Below are 23,742 nucleotides of genomic sequence, written 5' to 3' on the forward strand. Positions count from 1 at the left end.
TTGTTTATTGAATTACTACTCTTGATTGATTAAATTATTAATAGCAAATGATTGACGATTGATTAAACAAAGAAATGTGATACTGACTGTGTATCGTGTATACTGTACAGAAAATGTTCTGCACATTGTGTATTTTACACATACAGTATCCTCCTGTCCATACACAACTGCAAAGTTTTGGACCATGCACCCAAGATTGTTAGTCAATTACACTTGTGTACATGGTAGACTTGCCTCAATCCGGGTGGCAGAGAACGAATCTCAGTTGCCTCCACTTCTGAGATAGTCAATCCGCGCATCTTATCACATGGCTTGTTGAGCGCATTACCGCAGTGACATAGCGCATGTGGAGGCTTCACGCTATTCTTCGCGGCATCCATGCACATCTCACCACGTGCCCCACCAATAACGAGAACCACATTATTGTGACCACGAGGAGGTTACCCCATGTGACTCTACCCTCCCTAGCAACCGGGCCAATTTGGTTGCTTAGGAGACCTGGCTGGAGTCACTCAGCACACCCTGGATTCGAACTTACGACTACAGGTGTGGTAGTCAGCGTCTTTACTCGCTGAGTTACCCAGGCCCCAAACGTTGCCATTTCTACTCATTTAGTTTGTGCAGTTGCAGCAGTTTCATACACTAACCTGTAAACTCATCAACATCACAACCCAAGAATCACAACTTTGGACTGCCACCTGCACCTCATCATCCTATGTGTAATACCTGGGCCTTCCTTTTCCTACCCACGACGTGGCGCTTCTCATCCGGTGTGCGACTGGCTTAACACACTCTCGTGGTCTCCCAAAGCTATTACGCCAGACTATGTTAAACACAAGGCACACTGACGGTAAATTGGAAAGCACTCAAATTAGGCTTCTACTTTAAATATCCGCTAATGTTAATACATTGATGCCTCAAAAACATATTGAAAAAATGATGTGCCGATTAATAATCGATGTATTGATATTTTATAACATTCTTAGTGCATGGTGAAGTAACAAAGTGATTTTCTTTCTCCCCAATTTGGCATGCCCAATCCCCAATGTGCTCAAAGTCCTCGTGGTAGCGTAGTGACTTGCCTCAATCCGGGTGGCGGAGGACGAATCTCAGTTGCCTCTGCTTCTGAGACAGTCAATCCGCGCATCTTATCATGTGGCTTGTTGAGCGCGTTACCATGGAGACATAGCGTGGAGGCTTCACGCTATTCTCCGTGGCATCCATGCACAACTCACGTGCCCTACCGAGAGCGAGAACCACATTATAGTGACCACGAGGAGTTTAACCCAATGTGACTCTACCCACCCTAGCAACCAGGCCAATTGGTTGCTTAGGAGACCTGGCTGGGTAACAAAGTGATTTGATTTGACACACACACATTCATACATTGTCACGCATTCTATAAATTTGATTTGACATGGCAAAATTGCACACTTGATTTATCTCACCTGCTCAATTTATTTGTGCATTGTGCTGTTTTTTGAGGAGTTCTTGTCTTCTCTCTGCAGGCTTGAATATTGCAGTATTGGAGAACAAGGTTGTGCTGTTCTGGCTTCAGCTCTAAAATCAAACCCTTCACACCTGAGAGAGCTCAATCTGAACTATAATGAACCAGGAGATTCAGCAGTGAAGCTTTTCTCTGATCTACTGAAGGATCCACACTGTAAACTGGAGAAACTAGAGTGCGTGATATTATTCTTTTGTATTATCAAATCAATGCTCCCCTGCATTTAAGAAAAACATTAAGGAATAGTTGACCCAAATATCAAAATTGTGTCATAATACATAGTTTACGTATAAGCAAATTCTCATGTGAATATGCACGCCACTGTGAACAGACTTCTCATAGTGCTCATGACCGTGCAATGGATGTCAATATTTTCCCTGAAAAATGTTGTTATTATAATCCGGGTTGGTTCTCACCAAAGCCATCGTATGCCTTCAGAAGACTTGGAATATGAGGCAGGGGATGCATGGACTACTTTTATGATCATTTTGGTTCCTTTTATACACTCAAATGAGTCATTACCTACTGACACTGTATTGAAAAGTCAGACCAAGATATTAATTAAAACATCTCCTTTTGTACGCAAATTACGCGTTTATTGCAAATCAAATTTTAAAAACTGCGTAATTGAACATAGAATAGAAATTACATCCTTTGTAAAGTAAACACAATACCCTAAATATCATAAATACAAAAATATAGATTGCTTCAGTCAGTTAACATGCTGGAAAATAAAGCCCTGACTATGTTAATTACGACTATGGTGAACATCTTGAACAGCTAATTAGTAAACAGGTGGACAGTAGTTCAGTGCTTTCTTGACCGAAAGCTTTTCATTTGTCATATTTCTTAGACAGGAAAGAAAACCCCAGCATGTTGACTTTGTGTGGTTTTAGAGAGAACCTCAAAGGGGTTATGATGTTTCCAGCAACACTGAATATACATTCAGAAGCAGTATCTCATCAATGAAATTAATGGCAAAATGTACAAGGTGACTTTTGAGCTGAACACTGTTAAACTGAAGTGCTTTACTTCACCTTTTTCAAATGCATCCCATCAATTTGAGATAAACAACATAAATATAATATTACAACTTATATCTGCACAGCTGAACTTGAACTAAGTTGCACACTAGACGCGTAACTCACGTTGTGAATGTGCGGTTGCCATAAATACATTTATACATCTCTAAATGTATGAAGTATCCACAGCACAATAACTAAGTAGCTTATACTTCACTATACTCATAATATGCTATTATTTTAGGAATTATTATTATTTTATTTTTTTTAAAAAGGACTTTACGTGCACATCACCAGCTGTTGCAGCCCTAATTCTGAGTATTATCTAGATACTGGTAATGTTGTTTGAATAACAGGCTGAATGATGTACCTATCTGTTGTTGTATTAATTCTTTACAGTTTCTTATTGTTTGTATTAATTGTTATAATATTATTTAACAAAAATAATGTAGTCTTGAACTTCAGTCTTAATCACTTTCATGCTTTTGTTGCAAGTCGGTCCGGATAAACCCTGTCACAGATAACTGAAGGGAGACTATGTGTTTTTATATTCCATCTACGCTATTTTTTAATTGTCGTTCTATGTACACATGCATAAGATGGAGGTCTCTGGCCATTGCATAAACATAAGTAATCCATTTTAGAACGCTGTGACAGGAAAGAAGTTTAATTTTCGAAAAGCGTTTCTTGTGATCTCAGCGTTCTGTTCCATTCTGTTGCGCTCCCCCTTGTGTTCTGTATAAACAACAGCTGCTGCAGCACTAGGATACGTGTTGTTACTGTGGGTGAGGCAGAGCCTGAGCCTCAAATGCTGCTTTACAACCAAGTACAGCCGAATACCAGTACAATCTGGGAATATTGCCACCGTACATACAACTGTAATTCTAGTATTACCACAGATAAAGTACTACCATTTGAAAAACATTGTGGTACTGCCAGTATGCCACTGCATTACATCGTCGTGGCAACTGAGTTGTAAAATTGGCTATAACTTTAGACAGATGCGGTTATGTTAACACATATATTGTTTATGTCTTGTGTCTATACTTTTGAAACAGTGAGTATTTGAAAGTTTATGGATTGACCCCATTATTTTTTGTTCTCTCCAAAGGCTGTGGAACTGCAGTATTGGAGAGGAAGGTTGTTCTGTTCTGGTTTCAGCTCTGAGATCAAACCCTTCACATCTGAGAGAGCTCAATCTGAACTATAATAAACCAGGAGATTCAGCAGTGAAGCTGCTCTCTGATCTACTGAAGGATTCACACTGCAAACTGGAGAAACTAGAGTGAGTTTTATTATTTCATACTTTTTGTTAAATCTCTGTCTTTTGAATATTTTATCAAATTGGAATTCTACCTCATCACCAACACATTTATACAGCGTCACTTATTCAAACACTCACTGTTTATAGGACATACCAGTTGCATACTTAATTTAGATCCTGCTGAATTTATGTGTGTGTGGACCTGTAAGTGTGATGAGTTTTTTCCCCTTCTCTCTGCAGGTTGGAATACTGCAGTATTGGAGAAGAAGGTTGTTCTGTTCTGGCTTCAGCTCTAAAATCAAACCCTTCACACCTGAGAGAGCTCAATCTGAGCAGGAATGACCCAGGATACTCAGGAGTGAAGCTGCTCTCTGATCTACTGAAGGATCCACACTGTAAACTGGAGAAACTAGAGTGAGTGATATTATTTTAGCGTATTGTCAATTCACTCTCTCTTTCGTATCTTTGTTCAATATATTTATCTTAATCCGTCAGCCATTTTTCCTACATTACAACAAACAATAACAAACTAAACGGTTTACTGAGGGTGGTGTAGAAAAAACTTGACTTTCCTGTGCAAAGTCCAGACCCGAACTCCATTGAACCCTTTTGAGATTAATCAGAACACTGACTGTGAGTCAGACCCCATCATCGCCCAACATCAGTGTCTGAGCTCACAGATGCTCTTTTGTCTGAATGAGAGCAAATTACCAAAGACATGTTGGTAGTTGAAAGCTGAACCAGAAGAGTTAAAGCTGAAAGAGCAGTGAAGAGAGAAGCAATTCCATAATATAGATGCAAGCAGCAATTATGGGGCCAAGCACACAAATGGCAAGTAAGGAGATATGATTGGACATCACTGATTATGATTTTAAGAAATATGGTATAAGAAGCATAAGTAAAATTGCTTATATTACAATACAGTTCAATATAACTATTGAACAACAGGTGGCACTATCACCAGAGGTACAGACAATGTGGGGTGACAATGAAACACACAAAGTTTCATGTCAATACGCCAAAGCGTTGCCGAGATACAGCCAAAGATCCTTTTCGGCATCTTGCTATCTAATTCGCTGGTGCGATATTCGAGAACCGTCAGGTCAATCAAATATCTTTTAATAACTTTTTGTCCCTAGTGTCCCTAGATGATTCAAGACAAATATTGTGCAAATCAGACATACAGCCTAGGAGGAGTTCGAAAAAGTATGTTTTTTTAGAAAAATTCAAAATGCATGAAAATCTACTCGGGTGGAATTTTGATTCTAGGCCTTATGGTTCAAAAGTTATGAGCATAAACATAACTGCAACTGTGAACAGTTGGTGGCTAGAGGGTTTGAGTTAGAGACCCCAAATTTGATGGTTACATTTGAGAGTGTCCTCGATCAGTGTGCCAGATTTCATAACATTCCAATGTACGATTCTATGGGCTGCTGTAGACTTCAACAGTGGAAGAAGAAGAAGAAGAAGAAGAACACTAATGGATACAATAAGTGCCTTCGCACCTTTGTTGCTTGGCCCCTAATTAATGCCAGTGGGTTTGAAAATTAAATGTTAAACATGCACAATTGGTTTCATTGTTCTGGTGTCCATGCTTTTGGCCATGCAGTGCAGGTGTGCTAATTAAAGTCTTGCTTATATGGAACACAATAGGAGATGTTAGGCAGAATGTTAGCCTGAGTTACCTTTTACATTTATTGTATGGAAAAAATATTAAATGAAAATGAATGGCGACTGATACTGACATACTGCCTAATATCTAAATTTTCCATAGAAAGGTAGTCATACTGTATGGTTTTGGAACAATATGAGGACGAATAAATGATGACAGAATTTTAATTTTTGGGTAAACTGTTCCTTTAAATGGAGGGTTTACTGTAGTTACTACACATTGTAACTGAAGTGCCACTGATCCTGTTATTTTATTCAATCAGTAATATCAAATTGCCAAAATTATTGTGCAGGTGCCCGAAATAGAAAGTGAATCATGAGATTTATACATAGGCCAACAAAAACATTCTGTCAAATTTGAACAAGCACAGCCTACACCCATCAATAATGTCAGAATTTGCTTGTGCACTTTCATAATCAGATAGGGGTGAATACAGAATTTATTATGCATGAATTTGATGCATAAATTACAGAAAGAAAGAAGGATTTGGGAGAGGAATATCTGTGACTGGGGCAAAAGAAATTAGAAGGAACCAGCCCCCCCCCCCCCCACACACACACACACACACGCACGCACACACTGTCAGGGAACCTGGAAACTACAGCAATGTTATAAAATACTCAGAAGTCATGAATATTAGTAAACATGTCGCAGTAACTTCACCGGACAACATACAGTAGATACATCACGATCAGTTAACACACGAGTAATGTTCAATTCATAAAAGCATGACAAGCAATATAAGCTTTAACCAGAAAACATATTAAAGCAGGTAAACAACTTTGCCAAATGGATAACAGATAAACATCCATCCAGACTGCAGCGATGCCGTCCTGAACTGTGTGAGTGTGACTGAACTGAACAGTGTAGTTCGTTTCTGCAGCCGGATCATGGCTATGTTCGGACTGCAGGCAAATTGGATTTTTTCTCAGATCAGATCTTTTCAGGCAGACTGTCCGCACTATTAATTGCAAGTGATCAAATCAGATTTGCGCGTTCAGACATAACCAACCTATCTGCATGGGTTGGTTTGGTAACGTAGGCATACCCACGTGATGATGCTTTCAAAACAGGTGCGGGAAAAATGGAGGTGCATCATCTCGCTCTCCAAATAAGCGCCCTGTCCAGTCGCGGTGCAGAACTCCACCGTCGCACAAGAAAAACTCAGAGGAGGAGGAGACTGGTAAATATTGTGATGTTCTGTGCTGCAGTCACGGCCGGCTTATGAATACTTCCGGCATTTCCATCACCGATTTATGACGTCATCGTTGTGTGTCGTGTTAAGAGTCGATTTGATTAGCCAGAGCGTCCGGACTGAGACGCATCTGAAAAAATCTGATTTAAATCGCATTTGAAACCACTTCCCGATGTGGTTTGAATCAGATTCGGAAAAATCAGATTTCTCTGCCAGAAAACTCATCTGGATACAATCTGGATATGCAAAAAATCTGATTTTTAGTGGCAGTCTGAACATAGCCCATGAGACAGCCGGTACTTCTTTCCTGTGTATGTGGACATGATGTAATAACACAAGTCTGTACGACATAAACCAGCGATTTATCGCCAAATCCGGCCCAACAGCTCAAAATACAAATCATTTTTATAGGCTTACCATAGTGAATCGGGATCAGATAAGGACATTGTTTTGAACACTGATTGTTTATGTACTCAGTAATATCAATAATAGCATTTTGTTCATTTTTAACCAAAAAAATCTTCCATAGTGCAACTTAAAGTTACGTTCTGTAGGTATGCATGGGCCGGATTCACTAAACATTCTAAGAAGAAAATTCTTCTTAAGAAAAAAGTTAAGAATATTTTGTATTCCCCAAAAAAAACGTCTTACGAAATCTTTTTCTTAAAATTGTTCTTAAAGAAGCATTCAAATTCTCAAAAACATTTTTCTTAAAAATTGTCATAAATAACATCTTAAAGTTTAGGATAACCTCACAGTTGTTTTAAATCCTAAAAAGTAAGATGTTTAATTAATTCATTGGGTTGTTTCAAATGTGACGCTTTCATGTTGAGTCAGAAGTTATAACGGGCTCTTTATGTAGAAATGTGATTTTTGACCAAAACACGTTTTTGACTATTTTGTGTTTTTAACATTGTAAAACATTGAATTTTAATGTTATCACCAAATTCAAACGATAAATGTTGTTTTGAAGCTTCTTAATGTGGTGACCAATCATGCACTACGTATAGCGCTCTCTTTCGGCAAGTTCATAGAAACACACACTGGCGGCCAAACATTTGGAATAATGTACAGATTTTGCTCTTTAAGAAAATAAATAGACACTTTTATTCACCAAAGTGGCATTCAACTGATCACAGTGTATAGTCACGACATTAATAACGTGAAAAATTACTATTACAATTTGAAATTTTTTTTAAACTACTTCAAAGAGTTTTCATCAAAAAATCCTCCACGTGCAGCAATGACAGCTTTGCAGATCCTTGTTATTCTAGCTGTCAGTTTGTCCAGATACTCAGGTGACATTTCACCCCACACTTCCTGTAGCACTTGCCATAGATGTGTCTGTCTTGTCGGGCACTTCTCACGCACCTTACAGTCTAGCTGATCCCACAAATGCTCAATGGGATTAAGATCCATAACACTCTTTTCCAATTATCTGTTGTCCAATGTCTGTGTTTCTTTGCCCACTCTATCCTTTTCTTTTTGTTTTTCTGTTTCAAAAGTGGCTTTTTCTTTGCAATTCTTCCCATAAGGCCTGCACCCCTGAGTCTTCTCTTTACTGTTGTACATGAAACTGGTGTTGAGCAGGTAGAATTCAATGAAGCTGTCAGCTGAGGACATGTGAGGCGTCTATTTCTCAAACTAGAGACTCTGATGTACTTATCCTCTTGTTTAGTTGTACATCTGGTCTTCCACATCTCTTTCTGTCCTTGTTAGAGCCAGTTGTTCTTTGTCTTTGAAGACTGTAGTGTACACCTTTGTATGAAATCTCTTTCAAGCATTGTATATCCTTCATTCCTCAACAATGATTGACTGATGAGTTTCTAGAGAAAGCTGTTTCTTTTTGGCCATTTTTGACCTAATATTGACCTTAAGACATGCCAGTCTATTGCATACTGTTGCAACTCAAAAACAAACACAAAGACAATGTTAATCTTCATTTAATGAACCAAATATCTTTCAGCTGTGTTTGATATAATGGCAAGTGATTTTCTAGTACCAAATGATCAATTTAGCATGATTACTCAAGGATAAGGTGTTGGAGTGATGGCTGCTGTCTAGATTTGATCAATAATTGCTTTTTTCAAATAGTGATGGTGCTGTTTTTGACATCAGTAATGTCCTGACTATACTTTGATCAGTTGAATGCCACTTTGGTGAATTAAAGTACCAATTTCCTTCCGAAACAGCAAAATCTGTACATTATTCCAAACTTTTGGCCACCAGTGTAATAATTACAACATTAGTAAGCTGAGACTTTCTTTTTCACCCCCCATCCACATCTGTATCGGAGTTGGGCACAACGGAGACAGCCTCCGCCACCCTTTCCCATTTACCCGCCTCGTAATTTCCGATGTGATTATGATTATTATCAAGCTTCCCAAGGAGAACTTTTTCTTTGCAGTAATTCCCTCAACAAGAACCTCTTGTCTACTTAAGTATTTGTTTCTTTTCTTTTCTTCCATGGCAAATTACAAGTTATCAAATGGTTACCAGCAAGTAAATTCTCCTATGATGGGTAGTGTCCTTAAACTAACACATCTCACGCACTTTACATTCAAAAGAATAATCGCGAGGTGCTTGCTACTTAAAAAAGGTTAATAGATACATTTATTATTACAATTGTGTTGAAGTATTTAATTTGTTGATTAGCTATTAGACGAGTCCACGAGCAGGCTAGTATGATTAGACTTTGTCAAAGTCTTTTTATTCTTAAGAAAAAAAATTAAGATGTTCTTAAGGAAATATTTGAGAACTCAAGAATTGCACTTAGGAACATTCTTACGAACTTCTTATAATTTACCCTAAGAACTTTTTTGGGGGGATTTTTTTCTCCCCTTTTCGGCATGCCCAATTTCCAATATGCTCTAAGTCCTCGTGGTGACGTAGTGACTCGCCTCAATCCGGGTGGTGGAGGACGAATCTCAGTTGCCTCCGCACCTGAGACCATCAATCCGCGCATCTTATCACGTGACTTGTTGAGCGCGTTACCGTGGAGACGTAGAATGTGTGGACATGCACAACTCACCATGCGCCCAACCGAGAGCAAACCACATTATAGTGACCACGAGGAGGTTACCCCATGTGACTCTAGCTTCCCTAGCAACCGGGCCAATTGGTTGCTATGGAAGCCTGGCTGGAGTCACTCAGCACACCCTGGATTCAAACTTGCGACTCCAGGTGTGGTAGTCAGCGTCAATACTCGCTGAGCTACCCAGTAAATTGAGACATCCTTGGCCAATATTTTTTCCAAGTTTTAAAAATTGTCTTTTTCTTTTTTAGTCTATTAGACTATTCAGTTTCTTAAGAATATAGGAGGGTTAAACAAGTACAATTTAAGGTGCAACCTGCAATATATAGCACTTAGAGTGAAAAACAATTGAAAACAGTTCAAACAGAGTTGAATACCGGCTTTACATTTTTAATATGGGATAGACCATGACCGAAATGTTACAGCTAGGATTTATGCGAGTGAAGGATTATGATTATTTGAACGTGCATGTTGAACGATGCAGCTGCGTTTATTGACCCCTAATATATACAATACTTCAACATTTGTACTGGTTGACACATTTCTATCTATGTACTGTTTTAACCAGTGTATCGCTCACCCCACCTCAATGTCTTATTGCTTATAATTACCTGCTGAATTTACAGTGCATTCATAAAGTATTCAGACCCCTTCATTTTTTCAAAAAATGTTTATGTTGCACTTATGCTAAAATTCTTTCAACTATTATTTTTTTTCACTTCAATCTACACTTTGCAAATGTATTAAAAAGAAACAACTGAAATATCACAATGCTATAATGCGTGAAATTTAGCTCAGGTGCATCCCATTTCTCTGGATCATCTTTGAGATGTTTCTACACTTTGATTGGAGTCCACCTGTAGCAAATTCAATTGATTGGACATGATTTGGAAAGACACACCCCTGTCTATATAAGGTCTTACAGCTGAAAATGCATATCAGATCAAAAACCAAGCCATGAGGTCAAAGGAACTGTCTGCAGAGCTCAGAGACAGGATTGTGTCGAGGCACAGATCTGGGGAAGGCTACAACATTTTTTCGGCTGCATTGAAGGTTCCCAAGAGCACAGTGGTCTCCATAATTCTGAAATGGAAGAAGTTTGGAACAACTGGGACTCTTCCTAGAGCTGGCCGCCCAGCCAAACTGAGCAATCGGGGGAGAAGGGCCTTAAAAGGGTAAGAGAGGTGACCAAGAAACCGATGGTCACTCTGGTTGAGCTCCAGAGATAATGTGTGGAGATGGGAGAAACTTGCAGAAGGACAACCATCACTGCAACACTCCACCGATCTGGGCTTTATGGCAGAGTGGCCAGACGGAAGCCTCTCCTCAGTGCAAGACACATAAAAAAGCACCTAAAGGACTCTCAGACTCTGAGAAACAAGATTCTCTGGTCTGATGAAATGAAGATTGAACTGTTTGGCCTCAATTCCAAGCTTCATGTCTGGAGGAAACTGGGCACCGCTCATCACCTGCTCAATACCATCCCAACAGTGAAGCATGGTGGTGGCAGCATCATACTGTGGGGGTGTTTTTCAGCAGCAGGGTCTGGGGGACTGGTCAGGGTTGAATGAAAGCTGAACGCAGCAAAATACAGAGATATCCTTGATGAAAACCTGCTCCAGAGCGCTCTGGACCTCAGACTGGGCCGAAGGTTCACTTTCCAACAGGACAATGACCCTAAGCACACAGCCAAGATAATGCAAGAGTGGCTTAAGGACAACTCTAGGGCCCGGACTTGTACCCAATCGAACATCTCTGGAGAGATCTGAAAATGGCTGTCCACCGATGGTCCCCATCCACCCTGACAGAGCTTGAGAGGATCTGCAGAGAAGAATGACAGAAAATCCCCAAATCCAGGTGTGCAAAACTTGTCACATCATACCCAAAAAGACTTGAGACTGTAATCGCTGCTAAAGGTGCTTCAACTAAGTACTGAGTTAAGGGTCTGAATACTTATGTCAGTGTGAGATTTCAGTTTTTTTATTTTTAATACATTTTCAAAGTTATAAAATTCTGGTTTTTGCTTTGTCATGATGGGGTATGGAGTGTAGATTGATGTGGAAAAAAATTATTTAAAGGATTTTAGCATAAGGCTGCAACAAAACAAAGTGTGAAAAAAATGAAGGGGTCCGAGTACTTTATGAATGCACTGTATGTGTGTATTGAGCTGTAAGTGTAAACTTCTTCTGTCTACAGGCTCGATGACTGCAGTATTGGTGAAGAAGGTTGTGCAGTTCTGGTTTCAGCTCTGAGGTCGAACCCTTCCCACCTAAGAGAACTCAATCTGAACAATAATAAACCAGTGCACACTGGAGTGAAGCTGCTCTATGATCTTCTGAAGAATCCACACTGTAAACTGAAGAAACTACAGTGAGTGATATTATTTTAAGCCTTAAACACATTTTTCAACATTACAATAAATAAAAAGCTAATGTGTGTAATTTCTGCACCACTGAACAGAATTGCAACAGAAATGCTGTTGATAGAACAAACAGATAGATTGATCAAACTTACTACAAACTGTGTATTTGAACTCGGAATAGAAATTAAATCATTTGTAAAATATCTCAAAAAATTACATAAATACTAAACTTTAGAAATAGTTCGCATTTATTTTAAAATTTCTGTATATTATTGCACCATATGGCTTACCTTATATGTCTGTAACATGTAGCCTAGACATCAACAGCTAAAAATAATCAAGAATGTCAAAATCTGTTAATATAGCTAAACTCAAACATGCCAACATGACCAATTATCTTTTAACAGGCAAATGATAATTAAATGGTTCAGTCTTACCTTGGCTGAAAGCTTTTCAGCTTTTCAGATGTTTCAAAACATTTTCAGATATTGTAAGTTTATGGAGAGGTCTTCACTGGGGGTATGACGTTTCCAGTAGTGTTAATCTCATCAACAAGGGGTTTTTCGATTCCAATCACAAACACAAGATGAAAAATACACTTTCTGATGATAATTAAATAATTTTATTTACAATATACCGTTGATGTCAGAAGTTTACATACACTTCGGTTGAAGTAATTAAAACTCATTTTTTAACCACTCCACAGATTTCATATTAACAAACTATAGTTTTGGCAAGTCATTTAGGACATCTACTTTGTGCATGACACGTAATTTTTCCAACAATTGTTTACAGATTGTTTCACTTTTAATTGACTATCACAATGAGTGCAACGTGACGCCATGCGACGGGCAGACGTGTGAGAGACAGCTCTGCGCACTATTCTATAATTAATTTTTTTAATTATTTTCATGATATAATCCGGTGAAATTCGATACACCCAGTTACACATTTGCTGTTTGAGGTAAACATTGCAAAGAAGTCAAAATCATCGGGCTCTGGAGACATTAAAAGACACTTATGGGTTCAAGATGAAAGCCCCGACAGGCCTACGGACCGGGGACTCGGATTTGGATGGTGCGGTAGGAGAAGGAATCCAGCATCAACTGTCCAACCTATCGGTGATGATGATGAAGGTACTTACAGACTTGGAGGATCTCGCTGTAATACGTCGATCGATTACGGCGATGGAAAAAACTTCTCTGAGTTAGTCACAAGAGTGACAAATGTTGAGAGGCGAATCGATCATTTGGATCATCAGAGAGGGAATTAGCAGCTAATCCGCCCACGACCAAAGCTGAATTGGAACATGTTCTTAAAAAGCTTGAAGAGAATAGAAGCCACAGGAATAACGTTCGAATTGTGGGAATTCCTGAGCATGAGGAGTGCAGAGATATGGTGCAATTCCTAGACAAGCTTTTCCCAAGTCTGCTCGACATAACAGGCCATAAACTGGAAATCGACAAAGCTCACAGAGTCCCGGCTCACAGATCTGCTGAGGGAGACAGGTCCCAATCAATCCTGGCCACATTTTTGAGATCATCCAATAAAGATCTCATGTTGCGCCAGGCAAGGAGCAAAGGAAAGCTTTTTTGGAAGAATCACAATATTTTCTTGTTGGTTCAAGGAATGCAAGAAACTCTTACATCAGCGGAAGATCGCTTTTGCACTGATGTTCCCTGCCAAACTGAGAATAAACACCAAGGATGGCTGCAAAGTATTTACATGTCCCAATCAGGCAATGTCTTTTATAGAAACAATGGGTGAATAACCAGTGGGTGTTTCTCTTGTGAGTAGATTGACTCATTGTACATACTCTGGCTTTCGGAGGAAGCTGGGCGCCATTTTTGTTTCTTTTTGGCTGGAGCGGCTGGAGTTTGTTCTGTGGATTAACACTTTTCCTTAAAGAAACTTTTGCATTGATGGAAGATCACTTTTACAATGAAGTTTCCGGGCAGATTGAGAATAGACACTACGGATGACCGCAAAATATCTACATGCCCACACAAAGGATGTCTTTTATAAAGTTGGCGGACTGTGTAAATCATGGGATATACTTTTATGCGGCCTCTGAGTGAATTGACTCTTGACCATCCGAGGAACCGTGATGCGTGTTTCGTTTCCTTTTGTGCTGGTTCCGCCTAGCGGATGGAGCTTGTTTTGTTAAATAACATTACTTCGGGACAGTTATGGATGAATCTGTCTGTTCCTTGTGCTTATGCCTCCTGCTGGCTGGAGTATGATTTGTGGAGTATTTTCGTGAGACACTGGAATGATTACATCATCTGCTGCACTCATCAGCTGGCTCACTGAAGATTTGTTTGTCTGACTGAGGAAACTGAACGGCTTTATATCGGCTGGAATTTGTTTTGTGAAGGAACACACCTTCAAGACAGTTCTGTGAATGAGTCTACACGTTCTTTGTGTTCATTCTGCCTATTGGCTGGGGTTTGTTTTACAAATTTGTGAGGCAAAATTGAGCAATCCGATGGCAAAGTTGTTGCGGGGGCTCTCGTAGGTGGACATGGACTCTTTGAGTTTAGAGGGATTGTCGCCGGTTGCCGCTGTCGTGCGCGGGGCTAATGTGCACGTTTTTCTTTTTTCTGTTTTTTTTATACGGGGGAAGTTTATTGTTGCATTAATGTTGAAACGTGGTCTTCATAATTTTGTTTTTGGCACACAATTTGTTTTTTCTATTATATCAAAATGCAAAATGTTAATATGAGTGTACTATCTCTCTCCACATGGAATGTGAATAGGTTGGGGCACCCCATAAAAAGAAGGAAGGTTATTTCTTTTCTTAAACGGAAGAAACATGATATAGTGTTTCATCAAGAAACGCATCTTTCCCCACAAGAAGCTGAAAAATTTGGGAAGATATGGGGTGGACATATTTTCTTTAGTGCTGGCTCAAGTAAGAGCAGGGGAGTCATTATATTGATTAATAAACATCAACAATTGAAACGTCTCAAACAGATTAAAGATAAATTAGGAAGAGTCATTATTGTTTTAGCTGAAATTCAGGGGCAAAGGTTGATTTTGGCTAATATTTACGCACCTAACGCTGATGATCAGGGCTTTTTTATAGATCTTGAAGGGATGTTGCAAGCCGCTGGCACCCCTCATGATATAATATTGGGAGGAGACTTCAATCTTTTGATGGACTCAGTCCTTGATCATAGTGAAGCAAAAGTGTGTAAGCCCCCTAGAACAACATTGGCGCTTCACAAGATGTGTAAAAATCTTGGTCCTAAAGATATTTGGAGACTTTTGAACCCATCTGGTAGGGACTATACATTTTTTTCATCAGTCCATAAGATTTTAGAAGTCCCTCATTTTATCTGTTGTTGATTGCTTAATTGGAAACATTTTAGTCTCGGATCACACCCTGATGAGTTTAGAGATGTTGCCACATATAGAGAAAAATAAATCATATTGTTGGCGCCTTAATGTATCCCTTTTGCAAAATCCTGATTTCCTACAAATGTTAAAGACTGAAATCAGTGTTTATATGGAGACCAACTGGTCCTCTGTATCCTCTGTGGGCGTGGCTTGGGAGGCACTTAAGGCGGATTAAGTTATGAAATCTCTTATACATATAGATCAGGTGGGGTTTATTTGAAGGCCGCAGCTCTTCTGATAACATCAGACGTCTCATCAATATCATGTGGTCAGTAGCGAATGATCAGTCTCCGGTCGCTGCCATCTCACTTGATGCCAAAAAGGCGTTTGATATGGTAGAATGGGATTATCTTTTTAAGATTTTGGAAATGTACGGGTTTGAGAGTACATTTATTGGTTGGATTAAGTTACATTATAGACACCCTGTAGCAGCGGTACAAACAAATTGATTAATTTCAGATTATTTTACTCTGAATAGGGGCACTCGGCAGGGTTGCCCTCTTTCCCCATTATTGTTCTGTCTTGCCCTGGAACCATTAGCAGCTGCGATAAGAAAGGAAGATGATTTTCCAGGGGTGATTGCGGGAGGTGTGGCGCATAAGCTTCTGCTTTATGCAGATGATATTTTATTATTTGTCTCCGACCCCACTAGATCTATGCCTTGCCTCCACAGAATTATTAATTCCTTTTCCAAGTTCTCAGGATACAAAGTCACTTGGTCTAAATCCGAATCTTTGGCTTTGACAGCGTACTGTCCAGTAACGGCCTTCCAGCCGGGCGCCATCCAGTGGCCCAAACAGAGCTTTAAGTATTTGGGAATTTTATTCCCAGCAAATTTGTCTGATTTTGTCAGAGTTAATATTGATCCCTTAATAAAAAGGTTTTCGAATGATGTGGACAGGTGGGCTTCATTACACTTATCGATGATTGGGAAGGTTAATGTAATTAAAATGAATTGTATTCCAAAATTGTATACCTGCTACTGTCTCTCCCTGTAGATGTCCCCCTCTCTTATTTCAAGCAATTTGATAGCATAGCGAAGTCCTTCATTTGGAATGGTAAGCATCCCAGGTTAAATTTCAATAAGTTACATAGGCTGATTGACAAAAGTGGGTTAGGCCTACACAAGATTTTGTTTTATTATTATGCATTCGGTCTCAGACATTTGGCTCATTGGTCACTTCCACCTGAGAGAGCCCCTCCCTGGTTTTGTATTGAAAAGGAAGCTCTTGCCCCTCTCTCGCATCTGCAAAGCCTTTCGATTAAATTAATCTGAGAAGTTAAGTTACACCCCGTTATTTTGCATTTACACTCGATATGGACAAAAGTGTCCAGAGTGTTTAATGCGGATATTTATTTAAACGTAGCCTCGAGCATATGGCTGAACCCTAAACTATGTATTAATAAGTCCCCTTTCTGTTGGTCAGATTGGATTGCGAGGGGGGTTAATACACTCAGTGACCTATATGAGAGTGGAGTATTGAGATCTTTTGAAAATTTGGTTAAAAATTTTGGGATTCCCAGATCTCAATTTTATAAGTATTTACAGCTGCGCCACCTACTCTGCGCTGTTTTTGGGAGTGGCACGCACCCCCCTGGTGTGGCAGATACTCTGGGAGTGGTGATTACTGCTTTTGGAAAAGGTCATGAGGCATCAGTGTATTACTCCCTGCTAATTCAGAGTCTGGGGGACAGAGCTTTAAATTCCCTCAAAAGATTATGGGAGGAAGATTTAAATTTGTTTTTGGAGGAGGGAGTGTGGGCTAGAAGTCTGCATCTAGAGATGCAAGGGTGCGCCTTATGCAGTTTAAGATTCTACATAGATTTTATTGGACCCCATCTAAATTGTATAGGCTTGGTCTTAAGGACACACTCACCTGCTGGTGATGTCATTCAGAAGATGGAGACACCACCCATGTTTTTGGGGGGTGTCATAAGATACAGGAGTTCTGGTTGAGGGTCCAGAATTTTATGGGTGACGTATTGGGTACTCGGATCTTCTTTTGCCCCAGGCTCTGTATTTTGGGTGACGGGGCAGTCATTGATGTAGGAGATAAGTACATGAAGAATTGGATCCTGGCCGGTGTTATGGTGGGCAGACAGGTTATCCTTAGAGGATGGAAGTCAGCTGGAGCCCCCTCGTTTCGTGAGTGGTGCGAGGAGATGGGCAGGGTGGCAGCTTGGGAAGGGTTGTCATATAGAATGCTAGGCAACATGGATATGTTCATCAGGAGGTGGGGTAGCTATTTGGCCTTTTTGGAGGGCTCTCAGGGAGGGGCAGTGGAGAGAGATGTGTTGTTTTAAATGTGTATGTTGTAGCCTTTTTGTTTTTGAACATATACTTTTTTAAATGTATTTCTAAATATTTTCTTCTGTTTTATTGTCTGTTTGTGTGTCTTTGTCAATTGTATTTGACCACTAGGGTATCTGTTTGTGTTGGGTGGGGTGGGGTGGTTAATGTTTGGGAGGAAGGGTTGTATATGATATAATATGATTCCAAATATTCTGTTATTTTTTTTATTTATATATATATATATATATATATATATATATATATATATATATATATATATATATATATATATATATGTTATGTGGAATCAATAAAAACTTTTAATAACAAAAAGTTTACATACACTAAGTTAACTGTGCCTTTAAGCAGCTTGGAAAATTCCAGAAAATAATGTCAATCCTTTAGACACTTAGCCAATTAGCTTCTGATAGGAGGTGTACTGAATTGGAGGTGTACCTGTGGATGTATTTTAAGGCCTACCTTCAAACTCAGTGCCTCTTTGCTTGACATCATGGGAAGATCAAAAGAAATCAGCCAAGACCTCAGAAACAAAATTGTGGACCTGCACAAGTCTGGTTCATCCTTGGGAGCAATTTCCAAATGCCTGAAGATACCACGTTCATCTGTACAAACAATAGTATGCAAGTATAAACACCATGGGACCACACAGCCATCATACCGCCCCGGAAGGAGATGTATTCTGTGTCCTAGAGATGAACGTAGTTTGGTGCGAAAAGTGCAAATCAATCCCAGAACAACAGCAAAGGACCTTGTGAAGATGCTGGAGGAAACAGATAGAAAAGTATCTATATCCACAGTAAAACGAGTCCTATATTGATATAACCTGAAAGGCTGCTCAGCAAGGAAGAAGCCACTGCTCCAAAACTGCCATAAAAAAGCCAGACTACAGTTTGCAAGTGCACATGGGGACAAAGATCTTACTATTTGGAGAAATGTCCTCTGGTCTGATGAAACTAAATCTGAACTGTTTGGCCATAATGACCATCGTTATGTTTGGAGGAAAAAGGGTGAGGTTTGCAAGCCGAAGAACACCATCCCAGCCATGAAGCATGGGGGTGGCAGCATCATGTTGTGGGGGTGCTTTGCTGCAGGAGGGACTGGTGCACTTCACAAAATAGATGGCATCATGAGGAAGGAAAATTATGTGGATATATTGAAGCAACATCTCAAGACATCAGGCAGGAAGTTAAAGCTCGGTCACAAATGGGTCTTCCAAATGGTTAATGACCCCAAGCATACCTCCAAAGTTGTAGCAAAATGGCTTAAGGACAACAAAGTCAAGGTATTGGAGTGGCCATCACAAAGTCCTGACCTCAGTCTGATAGAAAATTTGTGGACAGAACTGAAAAAGTGTGCGAGCAAGGAGGCCTACAAACCTGACTCAGTTACACCAGTTCTGTTTGGAGGAATGGGCCACAATTCCAGTAACTTATTGTGAGAAGCTTGTGGAAGGCTACCCAAAACGTTTGACCCAAGTTAAACAATTTAAAGGCAATGCTACTAAATACTAACAAAGTGTATGTAGACTTTTGACCCAATGAGAATGTGATGAAAGAAATAAAAGCTGAAACAAATAATTCTTTCAACTATTATTCTGACATTTCACATTCTTAATATAAAGTAGTGATCCTAACTGACCTAATTCTATGATTACATGTCAGGAATTGTGAAAAATGTAGTTTAAATGTATTTGGCTAAGATGTTTTTAAACTTCCGTCTTCAACTGTACTCTTGACAAAATTTGATGAGAAATAAATAAAACTGCAAGATATTACCAATGCACTAATGATGTTTTAGAAAATGAAAAAAAATCTTGTTGAATAAAACATTGTTTATTCAAATGATTCAGTCATAGTAACTATTTTGAGGATTGCTTTGTCTGAGCTATGTAAGATGAACACTGCTAAACTGAAGCGCATAACTAGAGGATTAATCACCTTTTTCAAACGCATCCTATATACATAACCTTGTGCGACCCCTGTGTCCTCCTGCGTGAATTACATTTAAACCGACTGATTTCAGTTCAGACCGCTCAGGGCTGACAGTAAAGGGTTAAACTTTAGATGCATGGAGTCATGTTACAAACAAACTACATCTGGTAAGAAACCTCATTAAGTTTTTACATTGAAACCTGTTTGAGTCAAAAGATTAGAGTCTCTAATTTCATTCGATATGCCAATTTTAAAATTTGAGTGATTTATCACGAAATGGGATGCTATTAAACATAATGACCACTGACGTGGACTACAGGCCTTTGTTTCCTTAGAAATCCCATATTTACTGTTCATTTTCACACTGAGAAATTGTTTTTGCTTTCAGAGGATTTATATGGCGTTAGGATGAAAATAAGGTGCATTTTGAACTGTTCTGAGACCAGTGCAGACAGACAGCACACTGGAGGTTAAGTCATTCACTAAACAGGGAGCAAGGGAGCATCCTATAACTTTTTTTCCGCATGCCACTAAGTCTTGTGCACAGCGCTCATGATGCAAATTTTTCATTTGCACAGGATGCCAAACTATCATGGTAAGGCCTGTTTTTCTAGAATTGCAAATACACCTGCAGTTGATTGTATTGAAGAGTATCGCAAAGCAGTCGTAGTGCACATGTGTCAGTGCCATCTGTATAGGCTCATGATGAAAAGAGTGTACTTTGAAAAGCTGAGCGCTCGACCGTGCACGAAATGTACCGGCACTTGGGAAAACTAAGTATAACTTAGCCTTTAAGTAGAACTCATTTTAGAAAGCTACAAAAATTTCAGGACCAAGAACAAAACTAAACACCCATTTCAAAGCAAGGAGAGATGGCTGGCAGAATGTGTTTACCTGTTACATTTCCATTGTTATAGTGTCTTTATCTTGGCATTTCAACTGGTTTTATGTGTTTCCTTTGTCAGAGTTGTTAAAGTACCTGAGGTTCATTTTTCTAGGTGTATAAACTGAAAGTATGATGCGTTTTTTCGTTTTCTCTTCAGATTGGAATGCTGCGGTATTGGAGAAGAAGGTTGTGCTGCTCTGGCTTTAGCTCTGAGATCAAACCCCACACACCTGAGAGAGCTCAATCTGAACTATAATACACCAGGAGACTTAGGAGTGAAGCTGCTCTCTGATCTACTGTTGAATCCACACTGTAAACTGGAGAAACTAGAGTGAGTGATAATTGTTTTTTCTATCATTAGGGCTGTCAGTAGATTCAAATTATCTAGATTAATCTCTTAATATTTTGTAGGTAATGCGATTAATCTCTAATTTTTAATATGCAAAAAAAATATCCTTTCAAAATACAGCAAATTCAGTTTTAAAAAGTGCTTCAGAAATGATTCAATAAAAACAATAATAATAATTGATAATGAAAATTATTGGCAACAAATTTAGAAAATGGTGGAGAGTGGAAAAAGTTGAAGCAGAGTAAACACAAGTCAGATTGTCTAAAGCATTGGAGCGCTTGATGTGAAACACTTCAAAGTTCATAAGCGTATAGTTTAATGTGGGCTTGGGTTGCTGCATCAGCTGCACATGCTGTTTGATGTGTTTGAGAGCCTTTCTCTTCAGTGCATAACTTATACAGTATTTAACTAGGGCTGGACAGGTGCAGGACTCATTTTCTGTTCAGATTTAAACATAATAAAATGTGTCAAATGGAACAGAAAGTACTACACTCTTAGCCAAAATTAGCCAAAATGTTTCATAAACAAACATGCAAAGAGTGAAGAATGGGTGGAACTTTTATTAATGACAGATGTCTCAATTCTGCGGAAATCTGCAGTTTTTTGCTGAGTTCTGCACGTGCAGATTCCATCTGGGCCTGGGGAATGGGCAATATATTGAATTTCGAAATATTGTGAATCAAAATAAATGATGAACCATTCGATTCAAAATTTGATATTTTGAAATGTACAGCAATGTTTTTGTGATTATAAATGAAATGACCAATCAAACAACAAAATCTTGTTGCATCTCAAGAAGCAAAAAATCACTGTCCAGTAGCTGGTTCTCTAACATCCTTCAAAAAGCATCTAAAGACACAGCTCTTTCGTGAACACTTGACCCTTTAGTGCACTGTCTTCTTATTTATTTAATCATTATTTAATAAAAAATAAAACAAATAAAAACTCTCGTATTCCTTGCTAGGGGTACTTCTCTAAACAATTTAGAAATTTGTATTAAAGCACTTGTATTACTACTGCCTCCCTAGGATGATTCACTTCTGTTGTTCTGTCTGTTTATCCAAAGTCGCTTTGGATAAAATCATCTGTTAAATTAATAAATGTAAATGTAACTACAAAATGCCTTTTTGCACCACATTAATATCACTTAATAATATCACTTCTTTCTACTATTCTTATTATTATAAAATAATTTTTGTTATAATATATTGTTGATGTGCACCATGTGTCACTTTTGTACCTGCTACATCTTTATTATTAGCAAGGTAAACTATGTGTATTCTCATATTTATTGTTGTTCAGTCCATGATTTCATTATACCTGCTGAATTAATGTGTGTGTTGAGCTGTAGGTGTGATGAGTATTTCCCCTTCTTTCTTCAGGCTGTCTCACTGCAGTATTAGAGAAGAAGGTTGTGCAGTTCTGGTTTCAGCTCTGAGATCAAACCCTTCACACCTGAGAGAGCTCAATCTGAACTATAACCAAGAGACTCTGGAGTGAAACTGCTGTCTGATCTACTGGAGGATCCACACTGTCGATGAAACAACTACAGTTTGCTTTCCCTCTCTCTCTCTCTCTCTCTCTATACACTGATCAGCCACAACATTAAAAGCACCTGTCTAATATTGTGTAGGTCCCCCTCGTGCCGCCAAAACAGCGCCAACCCGCATCTCAGAATAGCATTCAGAGATGATATTCTTCTCATCACAATTGTACAGAGTGGTTATCTGAGTTACCGTAGACTTTATAAGTTCAAACCAGTCTGGCCATTCTCTGTTGACCTCTCTCATCAACAAGACATTTCAGTCCACAGAACTGCCGCTCACTGGATGTTTTTTGTTTTTGGCACCATTCGGAGTAAATTCTAGAGACTTTTGTGTGTGAAAATCCCAGAAATACTCAAACCAGCCCATCTGGCATCAACAATCATCCATGTGATTATCTGATCAGCCAATCGTGTGGCAGCAGTGCAGTGCATAAAATCATGCAGATACAGGTCAGGCGCTTCAGTTAATGTTCACATCAACCATCAGAATGGAGAAAAAAATATGATCTCAGTGATTTTGACCGTGGCATGATTGTTGGTGCCAGACGGGCTGGTTTGAGTATTTCTGGGATTTTCACGCACAAAAGTCTCTAGAATTTACTCCGAATGGTGCCAAAAACAAAAAAACATCCAGTGAGCGGCAGTTCTGTGGATGGAAACACCTTGTTGATGAGAGAGGTCAACAGAGAATGGTTTGAACTTATAAAGTCTATGGTAACTCGGATAACCACTCTGTACAATTGTGATGAGAAGAATATAATCTCTGAATACTATTCTGAGATGCGGGTTGGCGCTGTTTTGGCGGCACGAGGGGGGCTTACACAATATTAGGCAGGTGCTTTTAATGTTGTGGCTGATCGGTGTATATATATATATATATATATATATATATATATATATATATATATATATACTGTATATACATATACATGATGCGTTATGGGCAGCTATAACACAGAGTTCTTTGGCTGCATAAGTCATTGAATTGAACAAGCATTTTCATTTGTATATTTTGTCATAACCTGGGGAAGGTTCATTGTTTAATATATTCTTCCTTTATAAGATTTTGTTTTACTGGCCAAAAGTTTAAAAGTAAATAATGTTTTTAGACGCCACAGTCAAAGAAAGAACACCTGGAAGAATGCTCATCATTGTACATTTGTTTATAATTTAACGAATTGTAAAAATGCTACAGTAAAAAGCTGTTAATGAGTTAACTGGTAGCCATTACCACAACTGGTACCTTACCATATAAAGT

General features: G+C 39.0%; 1 protein-coding gene across 13 annotated transcripts in view; it reads left to right on the forward strand.

Moving 5' to 3' along the window:
- si:ch73-168d20.1 (NACHT, LRR and PYD domains-containing protein 12) overlaps positions 1 to 22,573 on the forward strand; it is a 57,508-nt gene extending 34,935 nt beyond the window's left edge. For 6 of the 13 annotated variants that reach the window (XM_051660644.1, XM_051660650.1, XM_051660645.1 and 3 more), the window contains 6 exons: positions 1,509 to 1,682; positions 3,641 to 3,814; positions 4,034 to 4,207; positions 11,891 to 12,064; positions 20,747 to 20,920; positions 22,321 to 22,573. In XM_051660644.1, the coding sequence (XP_051516604.1) occupies positions 1,509 to 1,682; positions 3,641 to 3,814; positions 4,034 to 4,207; positions 11,891 to 12,064; positions 20,747 to 20,920; positions 22,321 to 22,438 (988 nt within the window). In that variant the 3' untranslated portion in view covers positions 22,439 to 22,573. The remainder of the gene's footprint in view (positions 1 to 1,508; positions 1,683 to 3,640; positions 3,815 to 4,033; positions 4,208 to 11,890; positions 12,065 to 20,746; positions 20,921 to 22,320) is intronic. The other 7 variants (XM_051660649.1, XM_051660647.1, XM_051660654.1 and 4 more) reach the window with 7 other exon arrangements.
- Positions 22,574 to 23,742: the final 1,169 nt, after the last annotated feature.

Source organism: Myxocyprinus asiaticus, chromosome 28 (genome assembly GCF_019703515.2).
Source record: "Myxocyprinus asiaticus isolate MX2 ecotype Aquarium Trade chromosome 28, UBuf_Myxa_2, whole genome shotgun sequence".
In the NCBI taxonomy this organism is placed as follows: Eukaryota; Metazoa; Chordata; class Actinopteri; order Cypriniformes; family Catostomidae; genus Myxocyprinus; species Myxocyprinus asiaticus.